The sequence below is a fragment of the Coptis chinensis genome, chromosome 5 (assembly GCF_015680905.1).
Source record: "Coptis chinensis isolate HL-2020 chromosome 5, ASM1568090v1, whole genome shotgun sequence".
Classification (NCBI taxonomy): Eukaryota; Viridiplantae; Streptophyta; class Magnoliopsida; order Ranunculales; family Ranunculaceae; genus Coptis; species Coptis chinensis.
The window spans coordinates 8,995,312-9,010,606 of record NC_141460.1 but is presented as its reverse complement, the minus strand read 5'-3'; the positions used below and the strand labels follow the sequence as shown (position 1 = coordinate 9,010,606).

The following is a 15,295-nucleotide window of genomic DNA, read 5'->3' as shown; positions in this document are numbered from 1 at the left end:
TGTCAGCCCGGCTTTGTCCTTGAGCCGAAATTCAGTTCAGTCTTGGACTTATTATGAAACTATTGTTGGGATTTGTCCTTGAGCCGTAATCCCTGTAATTTATAAAGGACCACGACCCCTTCCTATTTCGAATTTCTTGTACATGGATCGACTTTGAATTTGATTGCAGCTTTAAAGTTTGATCCAAGCAGTTTTTCACTTTTTTTGAACAAACTGGATGATTGAAAAGCGAAAATCCAAATCACTTCAAAAGTTGTTCAGGTTTTTTAGGTTTGGGCTGGATTCATATAACAATTGGTTGGGCTTACTTTGAAGAAATAATCTAATTTGGTTTGGACCTCGGTTGGTACTTGTATATCGAAGCCCAATATGGTCTTAATTAAGTCCTAATTAAGTGTTCTTAACTTCATAAGCACAATATTAAGACGAATTGAATGGAATCAAATCAAATTAATCCTACATATATATATATAGCCAAATCAAGCGTTCTCCAGGTTGGTTTTTTTTTTTTTTTTTAGTAGAAATTTTATTGATAATGATAACGAGTTTTACAAATGATTAAGAAAGGTGTGCAACAAACTACGCTGCAAGTCATTTCTGAATAGCAAACTATATCATCCTAAATACAAATTAAACTCGTTAGAACCATTTATAATTATGTTATTGTCCATAACTTTCTGCAATCTCTTAAGGAGCTCAACAGACTGTTGTGCCAAGAAACCGAAAATGTTGAAACTTAACGGAATGAAACAATGTTGATTAGCCCTACAAGCATCCTCGTGTTTCTCAATCTTCTTTGTTGCTACTCTATTAGCTGATTCTCCTAGCCACCTCAAAGACTCCATTCTCAAGCCCTACCAACGGAGATGCTCCAGTTATATCAACACACGCATGTTTCCCCTCAGACAAACTATAGATCAATATATTCGCAGGCCAAAATGTCGATCTACCTTCATTCGGATCAGTGAGAAAATTAACAGGAGCCTCCTTCTTCACTTGTACTCCAGCCCTCCAAAATGCATCACATAAAATGTCTCTGACATGATCATGTTGATCGATATTTGAAACCTGGAAAATATGTACAACATGTTGCATGGTCCCCGAAAGCATCCAATCTATTTTTTTTTCCAATAATAAATTATGACTGCCCTTCCATGTTTCCGGATTCAGTTACTTCTTCTATGTTTGTATTCTTCAGTTACTGCTTCTATGTTTTCGAATTTCCTGACTCCTTCCAATGTTAGAACTTGAAAGTCTGTAATCGTAACAGAAATAGACAAAACATTTGCCTAAAATAACTTTGTATGAGTTAGGGGAATAAAATATTTATATATCCAAGTGGCATCCAACAATTCATGCACGGGTGGACATATAAGATCCCGGGTTAGGATTACAGACTTCCAAGTTCCAACATGGAAGTAGTCAGGAAATCCAGAAACATAGAAGCAATAACTAAAGAATGCAAATATTGAGCCCATTATGTGAACTCCACCTTATATGAACTTCAAAAAAATTACACCACCAAAAATGGATTTATAAGATGAATTGATGGCTAATTTTTTGTGAAGACAGTATTCTCATAGCAGAGAATCTTCCTACAAAAAATCAGCCCAAACACAAATGTTTAACCTTGTCAAAAGTTATTTTGAAATTTGAAAAATCTGAACCGTTAGATAAGTTTATAATATTGTAAGCAAATTTTGATACGTCTAGACATCTTCAAATATGCTGATTTTTTCTAAGGATGATCTATATTATGGGTGTGCACAGGTCGGTTTGGGTCGGGTTTCAGGTCAAACCGACCACCAAACCGACATCTTCGGTTTGAACAAAAGCATAACCGAAACCGAACCGATATTAAGTATCAACCGATCCTAAACCAAACCGAAATGTTAGATCGAGTTTTTTATTTCGAATCAAAATATGGAAGAAAAAGAGGAGGAGATCCAATACCCAAACAGAAAAGGAAAATGAAATGTTCATATACTTGATTAAATCAAATACAAATTTTACACTAACTCAAAAAACACAAACATTAAACATGTGAACCAAACAAAAAACGAAATTTTACATCTCGAATATGATATATAAGAGTAGATCCATCTCATTTAAACTCTAATACATGTAATTCCCATCTAGATTTTCCCTTAAATCATCGAATCTTCAAAGACCACACACTCTTCAACTATAAATTTTTCCATTTTTTGATTTATAACCACTCAAAGAAAATTTAAGAAGATAGAAAGAGGAGGGATCAAAGTTGAATTGCAGTGGGGAGATTAGAAGTTGGTGAACTGGTGATGTTTGGAGAAGTGGTGGCTTGGTGAAAGAGAGAGGAAGAGGAGGTATGTAGGGTAAAAGATAATGAATTACATTAGGTTAAGTTTTCTTTTATACTAGATTAGATCCAACGGTTCAAGAACAAATGTTACATCTAACGGTCATAAATAGAATGCTCATACTTAACCTAATTAAAATTCCAGTTCGGGTCGGTTATCTCAGGTTTTAATTGTTTTTAACCGAGGACCGAACCGAGGGGTCAGTTTTACATATTTCCAAACCGAACCAAACCAATTAAGCACAAATAACCGACCAAAACCGCTCGGGTCGGTTCGGTTGGGTTAGTCGATTTGTTTGGTTTCTTATACACCCCTAATCTATATTGTGGGGAGAACTTCTCTACCAAAAATTAACTTCTAATTCATTGTTTTTCATGGTGGAATTTTTTTAGAATTCGTATAAGTGGAGTTTGGTTTCTGTTATCATCCATTTTTACAAACAAAATGTTACATACTCCGGAGTTTGGAAAAAAGATTTACTTATAAAAGGCCCGATTATACATGCCGAACTATACATCAATTATCAATACTAGCAATATGCACGTGTATGCACGTCTTAAGAGCACAGATATGAAATCAGGAAATTTGCATTGATGCTTTAAACTTAAATTAAACATAGGCTGTACAGAGTTACATACCCAGCTACCCATTTAGCTATACTATGAGGGTTAATAATTAGATTTACTTTGAACCCAAAAAACTCAAAACCATAAAATCACTTGAAAAATGCTCTTCAATAGCTTTTTGAATGCTATTACAGTGGTATTCTAATCTCCATGTCAGATTGCCATCCCTTACTGCAAAAGCCTTCATGAGCTTTTGGTTATCACCTATTACCACTGTGTTGGCTGCATGTAATATTTTTGCTAACAGTACTGCTAATTCTCCTCCCTTAAACTCTGCTTGCATAGCATTATGACACTTGAACTTGCTGTAAATTGCACCTAGAAGTCGTCCATCATGTCCTTTACATAAGGTTGTCGTTGCTCCGCTGTTTGTACCCTAGCATAAGAACCCATCAAAATATATATTGCAGACCAATCACTATATAGTGCTTGCTCATCAATTTCAAATGTGTTTGATATCTGTGACAAATAATCATTAATCAAGCAAAAAAAAATGCTCATTAAAAATAGACATGTTATCCGAGTTTATTAAGAGAGATGGCTTAGGTCTACAATATACTAAAGCACTTTGTATCCAAAGTTAGTTAAGTGTGTGCTTACAATACAAATCTTCTAAAATCTTATTGTAGTACTTCTTCCTCTTAATTGAATTGAAAATTAAATTAATTGAAATCGAGAACGGGGAGAAGAGAGCTTACCCGGTTGCTAAGTACAGTGAGAGATGAAACCCTTTTGAAGCCTCGACTCTCAAGTGATGCAATTTGAGTGTAGAACTGGTAGGTCGGTTGCAAATCACTTAAAGCATACTCCTGAACTGGGCCATTTAAATAGTATATTTGGCCTTGCTTGGCTTCTGCCCAACTGTACATGCAAAAATTTCTGGAACTGCTAGAAGTGATGGATTAAAAACTGCACTTGATATAGCTTCAAACACGTCCTCATTAGATCTTTCATCTCCAAATGGAACACACGCAGATCTTACATCAATTAATAATTTATGCTAGGATGAGGGGCCTACATCAATCATGAATGATCATACTAATAGAATGTCTAATCAAAATCTCGCTAAAGAAAAAGTAGTACCTAAACCCACCAACACTTGCATATTAACTATTCCAACAATCTCCAAATGGCCAATAAGCTTCATCACATCACGATAATTTACAATTGGAGTTTGAAAATTTAATCGAATCCATCTTGTTTCTTGAGCAGATAAAGGAAATTCAACTTTGGTAAATAATAAACACCCGATAATTTACAATTGGAGTTCTGAAAATTTAACTATATTATGTTATACAATTGGTCATTTTAATGAATATTTTTGTTTATGGCCCAAGTATGAGCAAAGTAGGCTAAAGCCTTACGGACAAAATATGAGCAAAGCAGTTCTAAAGTCATGCTCACTTACTTGGGAGGGTCATAATAGTTTGAACTATCAATATTTGTTGGGGTATTAAAAAAAAAAAAACAGTGAAAAACAGAATATTCTTACAACTCTAAAATTCTTAAGACACTTGAGGGCACATACAACACCACATAAAAGTTCTAAACTTACTATAAGGAAAGAAGGAAGAATCTAAAGACCAGTTTACCTATGTGCCATTCTAGAGAAAAGAGGAAAAAACGAAAAAAAAAAATCTCTTTTAGTAGATCATAAGGACTCCCTCAACTGACATGCAGCACATTATCATGAGGGCATAGGTTGATCTCAGTTTAGAAAATGTATACTATGCGACTCTAGCCAGTTCCATTATGAATAAAAAAACTGCTCTGCTCATAGCATGACGACAACATAATTGATTAAGTCTTAGTTTGAAATACATGTAAGCACACTATAATTCGTGGACTGATCATCAAAGTGGCAAGAACTCTCATTCAGTAAACTTCCAGAGAAGCAACCAAAAGCTTTCGGAGACGTCCACACAAGATAATCATCGAGCCATGATGTCGCCAAAAAATATGGGGCTTAGCAATGTAATTTGTTTTTGGTGTTAAGGATGCTCTTGCTATCTGCACAACAATAAACAGTTACCCATTTAAACCTCGCAGAGGATCAGTTTATAGCGTAAGAATATAGAAAAACTATGATAACACATTAAGGAGGTTACGTGGACTAATCAAGCAACTATTAATTTGTTTTGGTATCTTATTTCAGGGGACAAACAAAATCAAATTAAGTTCGCTTTAGTTAAAAGAGAAAATAGAAGATTAAGAAAAGTTTTTTTATTGTGTGTGCACGCACCACACACGAGAAAAATAGAGAGAGAGAGAGGAAAACACCAGTTCTTTTTACAGATTTCAGTAATTTTCAGATTTGCCTGATCATCTTGACTTGTAAGACAAATATAGGAAGTACCATCTGAAGCATGCATAGAGAAGGAGAAAAGGCTTCCAGCAGATAAGATGTACCTCATTTAAAAGAGATTTTGAATCACATTGACTGATAGAGCATAAGCGGTTGGTCTGTCTTGATTCCAAGCTGAGAATAAAGATAGAAGGAAATTCAAACAGGCATCCCGAAACTTCAGTTCAACTATGAGTTGACATCACATTAAAATCATTTACATAGATGTTTCATTCAATAATTCAGTTGGATTTTGGAAAAATATAGAGTTTAGAAATATTTGAAGTTACGCAAATAATGTCACACCTCATTCAACAAATTCATGAGGCCCTAAAAGGCACAATTGTCGTTAATGGCTTCTTGCTATTATGCATTCATGTGATCCAGATATTAACACGTATCTTATTTTACAAAATGCAAAAAGCAAGTTTTTCGTTTTTCTGGGGAAACATATAAATATCAACACGATGCTTTTTAGGTTATCTTGCAAATATTAGAGCTTGAAGAGGATGTAATAGTTTTGCTAGGAACAGTCACCAATAGATATACATATCACTTACGCTGTATTCAATAGTGACAGCCATAGGCCTAAATGAAGTATCTCCTATAAAAATTGCTGTCCAGATGAGGTCAGAAGATAATTAGAATGAATGTCTGCCAAATGCATATGTAAATCAAGATAATTAGAATGAATTAGAATGAATGGCTGCCAAAAGCAAGAGCCACTGTCTTTCAACCCAAAATTTACTCTAACTATCTAAAAAAGAATGAATGGTTACTTACCAGAGCTAGGAACATTATGAACCCATTCTTGGAAAGTGAATTATGAGAGTTGAATTTCAACTGAAGAACGGTCCCATGATTGTAACCCATTGAAAGTCTTATATGAGATATGCCTCCATTTTTATTAGCCTTTGTACTGAAATAAGCGGCTGCCTCTATTTGGGTGAAGAACTGAAAAACACGAAAAGGGTCTAAAATCCATATAGTAGTTCATGAATCATATATAAACACAAAAATCCTCTAGAGAAACTCGACACATCTAAGACTGTATAGCAACTTACCAAGTGAGAGTCCAGAGGAGGTGGACAGTTGTCAGTTATGGTATCAATCCAACTGAATATCATGTTATGGTAGCCATAAGGTTTTCCCGTCATGCTCCGAGCATAAGCCCATGCTGCAGTGGCGTTAAACTTTGCCCGCAAGTCAGGGTGTACCAAAATAAAGTAGGGAGATTTGGGGATAAAGCAAGCGAGAAGAAGTGAAGAAAATAATAGCTTTGTATGTGCTCTCTAGCCTTCTCTTTTTCCATCCTTTCATGCGCTCTTGTTTCCACCGTCTAAGCTATAGGAAGCTATATCAATATGCTTTTAACTATGTATATTAATTTGAATTCCAATTAATGTTGAGGCATTTAATTATATTGATTCCTAATTAGTATATCACCTCCAGATGTTGCATCGTAGTGAGACCCTAAACCAAGACAACAACACGACCCCTTCAAACACTATTTTGTATCATAACCAAAGCTTTGCAGTACAAATTCTTCTAGTTTTTTGCAGTGAACATATAGGAAGAAATGTGCTTATTAAAAAAGAACAAAAACTTCAAGTGTTAAGTAAATATTACCTCGAGAAAAGAGTGCATACTTGCTAAACATACAACATGACTAACACTCATAAGAAAATTAACCTTTGTGCATTTCCAAATATGAAATTAAGCTCTGATTTTTTTTTTTTTGCTTGGTATGAGAATTCAGTTGGTGTTCAGGAAATAGCGGAGTACATGGAAAATTAATAGCTAAAAAAGGATGGAGAAGAAGATAATGAGATAAACTAACACATTACCGACTTTCCAAAGAAAATAAACAAAAACAGGGATATTCCATTAAAATCCCTTATATCGATCTTGAAAGCTTCATATCGTTATTCTCTGTGACAAAAAATCATAAAATCAAGAGAAGATGAGAGAATAGTAATTAGGTATGAAACAAAGTTTTCAATAATGAAATCGCCAATAATAATGGTAAGACGTACATCCTCCCTACTTCACAGAACCCAAACACTATGTTGCTGTAAGTGATGTTGTCGGGTCGGTTCAAAACCTGCATTTCTCATGTTGTCCAAAAACTTTTCAGCTTCATCAAATCTACCCACAGAGGTCAAAAAGACCTATGGATCCCGTCATATACAGACTTAATGAATGTCTGCCCTGTTGCTTCATACTTATTGAAAACTCTAAAGGCCAAATCCAAATTTGGGGTGTCGGCCAATGAGATTGCACGTAAAAGTGAACCACAATGTAAAACTGAAGGTTTATAAGGGCCATCCATCATTAACTCATAAAGTTCCACTGCATCTGTCAACATCATCCTCCTTTGGAAAGTTCTTGAGAGCTTTATATATGTATCACTATCTATATCATGACCCGTGCTCTTCAATTCCTTGACTACATCCCAAAACTCTTTAATTGAATTTTGCTTATCAAGAACCTTTAAAATACCATTATAAGTAACAAGATTGTGTGTATATCCCATGTGTCCTCCTCCAACGGAAAAAGAATAAAGCCTTAAAAGGTTGTCCTCGGCTACCAGTAAAGATCTCTAATAAGACATTCTCTGATAATTGAACATTCATCTTCCCCAATTTCTTCTTAACATCGCCATTCCAATCCGATCCTAATACCACATCAACTACACCTTTCACAATGGCATCCAAAGAAATCCTCATCTCCATATAGGCTTCATCCGCACCAACAGTGCCTATGATAGCAGCCATTGTTCCAGCAATATTTGATATTCATGTTGCCAATGCAAAAAGGGTAGTGAGAGAGAGAGAGAGCATAAGTTGAATATCAAAATAAGATAGAAATTGGTAGTATTACCATGTATATAACAAAAATTGTTCTCTTATAGTTGCAATGACCAATCAAGTATCAGCTAAACATGCTTAATTATTGCAAAAGGAGAAGAAATAAACGCAATGAAATAATACCTGACTAACAATGGATAAGAATATGTGCGTCACTTCTTAGCCAATTAATAATGCAAAGAAACCTGCTTGTGTTGAGTTTATGAAAAAGCATTGCTTCAAGCGAGATAAGACAACTGAGTCAAGAGGCTCGCTCATAAGGAGCTACACCATCGACCCGAACCCAAGGGTGACCTTCAATAAAACATAATACAAACTAACACACCAAAAGTATTTGCAATTACAAACAATAATCATAGTCTCATAGACAATTTGATTCTAGAAAGTTTCACCATCTATAAGTTCTTCGAAGACACAAACACAGGAAGAAGCTCTGTATACGATCTGATTTCTTAACCTAGCAGGACAATATCTTAACCTAGCAAATGCAGGTTTAGTAAAACAAAACTTACCAAAGAAGAACACAAACAAAAATTTTAAAATTCCTATTATTGTTATAAGTCATTATCCAAGAACCCAAATGAAGCTTTAGGATTTGGACTCTTTAAGCCCATTAAGACCGTTGTGCTCTCAATAATGACGGTACTGTGTTCAAATTGAAAGTGAAAACAGTAATGACATATGTTTAAGTGCTATTATACCCAGGCCAAGTTTTGACAAATCATGTTTTCCATCGCTTTGAAATTGCGTTGTGTAAGAAAACCATCCACGTGTGTGTGTTGTTAAAGTTTATTAACCATCCACGTGAATTTTGGGTTATGCCCATAGTAATGAATATTGTAAATCGATTATAGTATCGAGATAAATTTTTCTTGGCGTCGTTTAAAGTCCGATGGTGCCGAAGTGGTAATCTTGGTGGTTCAAGATATGGTGGCACCTTTGTCGAGGGGCTAATTAGTCTGTTTCCATTGTGGTCGCTGGGATAATGGTGCGAGAGGTTCTTGTATAACCTAAGGTGTACATATTGCCACTCAATGGAACATTTGCAATGTTGTCATATCGACAGTCCCTAGGTTGTGTCACAACCGCTTCCACAACTTCTTGTTGGCAACTTTGGCCAATTGTGAAGGCTCCTAGTCATAATTTTACTAACATGCTAGGGTCTCAGTAGTTCGATCTCTCGTGTAGAACATTGTTTCGTGCTAAGAGGAATTACAACATCCACATGCGAAACTTAAGAAATGATTCCGGTCGATGGTGTGGTATCGGCTATTATACTACAAACCCAAAAAAGTCAATTACAAACACACGGAAGGAAATAATGCAAAAAAAAAAAAAACCCCATCTCATGAAAAAGTGATTCAAGAATTTACTCAACACTAATCTCGTTTGTAACTTCGATATACGGAAGTGGGATGGGCGGGGCTTATGATTTCGACTTTGTATAATACGTGTTGTACATTAACGTTTTATCTCGAAACAGTTCTAAAATTGCAGAAAATTGCTAGTAAATCATCATAGCCAAAAATGACAAATGAACTTCATTATAAGGCTTGACAATGTTCTTTGATCAAGGAAGTTACCGAATTTTTTAAGGTTTCCTTTGCAACATAATTTCCAATCTTTCAATCGGTGAAGAATAACAATTTTACTCCACTACAAACACAAAAGCTTTCTTCTAAATGCAAGGAACCTTCCACCAAATAATCTCAGAACAGGAAGTCAAGTGCTTCCCACGAACATATACTAAACTTACATCTCGATGCTCCAACAATCCAATAAAAATCTGATTTGACACAAAAGAATTATTGAACATTTGAGAACTAACAAATCAAAATTTGATGAGTACAGAAAATTAGAACCTGAGTTTTTGAAGAGGAGAAATTTTGATTTTGATTTTCTTTTTTTCCTTTTGATTCTTTTTTAGTGGGCAGAGTGGGAGAGAGATGGAGAGGAAGACGGAAAGAGAAAGAAATAAAGGATTTGTATTTATGGTAATTAAAGCCATCATTTATATTTATTTATGAGTAATAAATACATAGCGTACAATTGAATAGTGGCGTGTAGTTGATTTCCGACTTGAATTTACACATACATCCTTAAGATACTATGTAATCTTAAGGGTATAAATGGTAGTAAAATTTGAGATGACTAAATAGTCTTTTTTAAAGGCATTGAATAATTGATTTTAATTTTTTATTAAGGGCATTTCATGGTAGAAAAAAGGTTGGTCTAATTTAAAGGTCCATGTTAATTATGGTATACTATACTAATAGAGACATGTATTAAATGTATGGGCTCAGCTCACAAGTTACTGGACTTCCCACCAGTCAATATAATATTTTAAGCCCGAACCCGATAGCATGCCCAAGTCGGACAATTGCCGTAAATAGCCGGCAATGTTTGCTTTGTGCGGTAACAATTCGAAAATGAAACTCAAAAGCTGCCAATTATGAATTTTGGTCAGCAAAATCATACATGCACGATGAATCCTTTGGACTCTATACCGGGTCACTGAGAAAAAGAAGTGGCTATAAATAGACGCAGCCTTTGGAGTACATGATAGCTCTGAATCTGTCCTTGGATTTCTGCAAATCCGTCTACTGTCCAAGAGCTTTCATTCAACATGCCCATCATATCGTGATCGTGGCTGAATCAGTAATAAGTTAAACATTCAGTTGGGCTGTAACAGTGTAGTACCTATGTCTGTTCAAGCTTGTTTCAGACTTCAGTAGAATCCGGACTGAATTGTACCTTTTTGCTTTAATATAATGAAGTGTTTATGGTTAAAAGAACAAAAAAAAACCAAACGAAAAAACAACAAACGACGCATCCTTCATTTTTAGAACAATAGTCACAGGGGGCAAAGCTTCTGAAGACCCCTTAATCAATAAGAAGACTTCTTTTAAGAGGCAATATCCAAATTGGAAACAATGATACTATTATAATACATATTGATGGACTGATGGTTTCTTTAGAGTTTAGACTAAACCAACCAACCCAATTTGCGTCTGAATTCTACTCTTAAAGTCTTAAACAATAAATACTGAACTGGAGATACGTTAATTAGTTTCCGTGAGAGAACTAATCAAACTAGATTTGCATTAGAAATTAAATATCGAGGTTGTTATTTACCCCCGTAACAGAAGGATTTAGATTGATCTTGATTAAGATCTGCAAAGCCTAGTGATCTTAGTCTTGGGAAGGATTGCAAGCTTTACGATTTGGTTTTAATGTAATTGATGAATAAGAAAAATGGAAGGTGCAGTACGACAGTATCAAAACAGTAAAATTGTAATACAGCAAACAAAGAGCTCGTCTTGCCCGTACAGCCTTTTACATGTCTAGTACGTGCACGATACATCAGCTGTGCTAATATCTATAAAAGAAACCAAAATCATAATCCGTATTAATGTACGGCAGTACGCATAATTTTAATCTAATATAAGCATCAAGAATACCAATATCGATCAACATCGACAAAACCTTATCCCAAACGTATGGAGTCAGAGAAATGAACTTTGTTAATCCAGTACTAAGTGAAACCTTGTTAATCCAGTACGTACTAAGTTTTATCAACCAAGAGAAAGTTCAGAATAAGACCATCAAAAACCTTATCCAAGTAACCAATCAATTCCTATCAATGACAACTTTACTCCAACTACAAGAAAAACAGAAAGCCTGAAGGGCAGTCACATAGTTATACACATACACTAAGTGGGGACACTTGACTTGTATGTGTAAAATGTCATTTATGAAAATCAAATGCTTCTAACAACGGCAACCTCAAAAAAGCTAGAACAATGACACTGACAACAAAAAGACTTCCATCAAAGAAATGAGAGTTTGGGAGAAATGAACAGCAAAAACCAAATCAAAGAAACACAATAGAAGAACTTTAGCATTGCAGGAAACACATGGGCTTTCCCCACAATGAAGCATATTTTACACAATAATTGTTGCCTTTTGAGACGTCTCATTTTAAAAACCTTGTTGAATGACTTCAACGTCCACACGCAAACTAATTTATTTGACCCTAAAAAACAAACCAAACAAAAGGAAGAAGTAAAGGTTGTCAGCCGCAATATTGCTTCACGAAACCCAAAATTTTCTTTTGTTTAGCCTTATAGTGCAAGTGGGTGTGAGACCATTTGGTGCTGGTGCATGTTGTAGGAATCTTAACTTTTCATTTTGATATCTTCGATCTGCTAAGTACAATTTGGTTCCCTTTTCTATACGGAAGGATTTCTTCTTTTTTCTACTGCTTTAGTTTTCAACGTTGGAGGCTAATTAATGTTGATTTTAACTCTCTCGAAAGTTTTATTTATTGATCAAAACAAATATTGGAACCTTTAAGAAGTTTTTAGAAGGTATTAAGGTAAGAACATCCTGTGTACGTTAGGTGCTCCGAAAAACTAAATCATACAACTTTGTGAAGGTCAATCCAATGAAATTATATAAATTTTGATGATGGAATTACCTCAAACATTTCCGATGTTTTGATTGGCCTAAGGTTTAATGCTCCGAGTACACAGGCAAGGAATGGAGCGAGAGGGAAAGGCCTAAGAGTGAATGCTCCCCCACCCCAACTCAGGTTCTGTTCATATCCCTTTAGGACATTGCAAATTTTCTATGGTGGAGCGACTCCAGTCAAGATTAGGAAAAAACTATAGTTTGAGTCATATATTTTCTGACAAACCTAAGCAAGATTAGGAACATTTGAATTCTAAGGATTTTTCAAACTACATGACTTCGAATTCGCACTTATTGTTGGCAAGACTTCGAATTCTTCCAAATACTAGTTCGAGCAACAAAGTTCTTTCAAAAGTTCTTGTCTTATCTTTCTTAGTTCGAGCAACAAAGTTGTATATTACTTCTTCTCTTAGATAAAATCCAAGACTAGACGTTCTACTATTACAGAACTTAACCTGGCGGAAGTGCGTAACAGACAATAAAAGCTCTGTTAGTCAAATATTAAACTAATAAAAGATGCTGTTCCATCACCAAAATCTCCAATCTAGAATTTCCGGATAAAGCTAAGGAAACCTATCAAGTATTAACATTGGAGAATAGGTTTTCCTAGAATACTATATCACGAAATGGTCTAATATGTACAATTTATCCATTAACCCAGGTAACAAGCTTAATAAAAGCCTAAAATGTCATTTTGACTTTAAATACGTATTGATGGACACGAATTACCATGATTAAAAGAGGTTGGATCATTTACTTCCCGGTTGTAATGTTGTCAATTTCAAATGACATGGTAATATGGTATGATACCACATTACGAGCTGTTCAACCAAGGGCAGAGATCCTTATAAAATACTGATATAAAAAATAACCAGTTTGATGCAACATCCATTATGATTAATTGCAAAACTCGGATTTATATATGATCAGTAAATAAATTAAAATGAAGTCTTATAACAAATTCACTTGAAACTATATGGATTGCGAACGACAAAAAAAATTGCCTTGTTTCGGAGTAATTATCCAAACTCAAGAACGTTGTTTGGATAATTATGCGTTTTTCGTACGTTTAGTTGCAATACCAGCCCCTGAAAAAAATCAAAATACAGCTGGGCAATACTTTTAGCCTTGTACGAGAAGTACGTATCTGAGGAAAATCTGAAGATGACATGAGCAAAATATGAGCAGAAAGAAAATGGGGAAAAAGGTAACAACAGCGGTTTTTCCCATATAGAAGCGTCGAAGCAATCTAAGGTGCTTTTAGATGTATTTGGTTCACTAACTTAACTTTTTCGTACATACCCACATTCCATCTCTCAAACGTATTGTTAAGTTAAAATACGTCAAAGCTAGCCTGATTGAGTCTCGTTCACGCCAAATAACTCGTCCTTATTCTCCCCTTCACTACCCAAGACCGTTACTATAAAGAACACACGCCATTCCCTTCTTTCTTCCATATTCCATAGCCCACCTCGCCTTTCTATTCATATCTTCACCTCTTTTTCTTTCTTGTTCTTGTTTCATTCTTCATAGGTATTAGAAACAAGAACATAACATAATAAGCTTGTTTACTTAACTTCACTCCAATTGTTGCCGAGGAAAGACAGCAAGTTCAATATATGGAGAAGCCTACTTTGGTTAGAAATGGAGTGATTAGCAGATTGCCTCCTGGATTTCGATTCCATCCTACAGACGAAGAGCTTGTTGTTCAATACTTGAAACGCAAAGCATTCGCTTGCCCATTGCCTGCTTCTATTATTCATGAAGTTAATGTTTGCAAGTATGATCCTTGGGACTTGCCAGCAGGTCAGTAAAATTTCCTTACACTCTGCCCGTTTAGTGTACTAAAATGAGTTTTTATAAATAACCGTGTTCTGAAATGTGTGGGATTTTGATGTTCAGGTGATTGGGAGAAGGAGAAGTACTTTTTCAGCAATAGAGAAGTGAAGTACTTGAATGGGAACCGATGCAACAGAGCAACCGGTTCTGGTTACTGGAAAGCTACTGGTATAGATAAGCAAATTGTAGCATCCAGAAGCAATCAAGCGGTAGGGATGAAGAAAACTCTTGTTTTCTATAGAGGGAAACCAACAAAAGGGTCTAAAACTGATTGGATCATGCACGAATATCGCCTTATGGGCGCTTGTCCACAGACAAAAAACTCTACCCAAGTAAGTTGCATTTGACATCGAAAATGAAACAATACTTCCATGCAGAGAATTGCTATAAACATTCTAATAGTTTCAGTAATAATTTCCATTGTTCCAATGCATAGAACTCTACGGTGCACACAGAAGATTGGGTTCTCTGTCGTGTATTTTTGAAGAAAAGAGTTGCAAAAAATGAGAATGAAGACGCTCAACAATGTACAGACAACAAAGTCAAGCCCCGGTTTATCAATTTCATGATGCAAGACAACACTGACAAGTGTCCTTCGTCGTCCTCTTCAGCTTCAAGTGGGATCACTGAGGTCCGTTCTGTTGGATCTGATCATGAAGAAAGTAGTAGCTGCAATAGTGTTTCTTCATCTAATTGTAGAAGAGAGCCTCATAATTTTTTCACTTGAGTCCTGTAATCTTATCAGATGTCTGGTTTTGGAAATTCAATCATCAGAATAACCCTCCAAGTAGTTAACTCACTTTC

The 15,295-nt window shown here is 35.4% G+C and overlaps 1 protein-coding gene and 1 long non-coding RNA gene across 2 annotated transcripts; one reads left to right on the top strand and one right to left on the bottom strand.

Moving 5' to 3' along the window:
* Nucleotides 1-2,908: 2,908 nt before the first annotated feature.
* Nucleotides 2,909-3,942, bottom strand: LOC147496549 (uncharacterized). The gene is made up of 2 exons (XR_015196604.1): nt 3,664-3,942; nt 2,909-3,341 (listed from the first exon to the last, which is right to left on the bottom strand). It is a non-coding gene; the product is annotated as an uncharacterized LOC147496549 (long non-coding RNA).
* Nucleotides 3,943-13,982: 10,040 nt separating this feature from the next.
* LOC147496548 (NAC domain-containing protein 83-like) lies at nt 13,983-15,290 on the top strand. The gene is made up of 3 exons (XM_086559537.1): nt 13,983-14,458; nt 14,555-14,823; nt 14,928-15,290. Exons 1-3 carry the CDS (start codon nt 14,272-14,274, stop codon nt 15,216-15,218), a joined length of 747 nt encoding a protein of 248 aa, XP_086415663.1. The 5' UTR covers nt 13,983-14,271; the 3' UTR covers nt 15,219-15,290.
* The last annotated feature ends 5 nt before the right edge of the window (nt 15,291-15,295 follow it).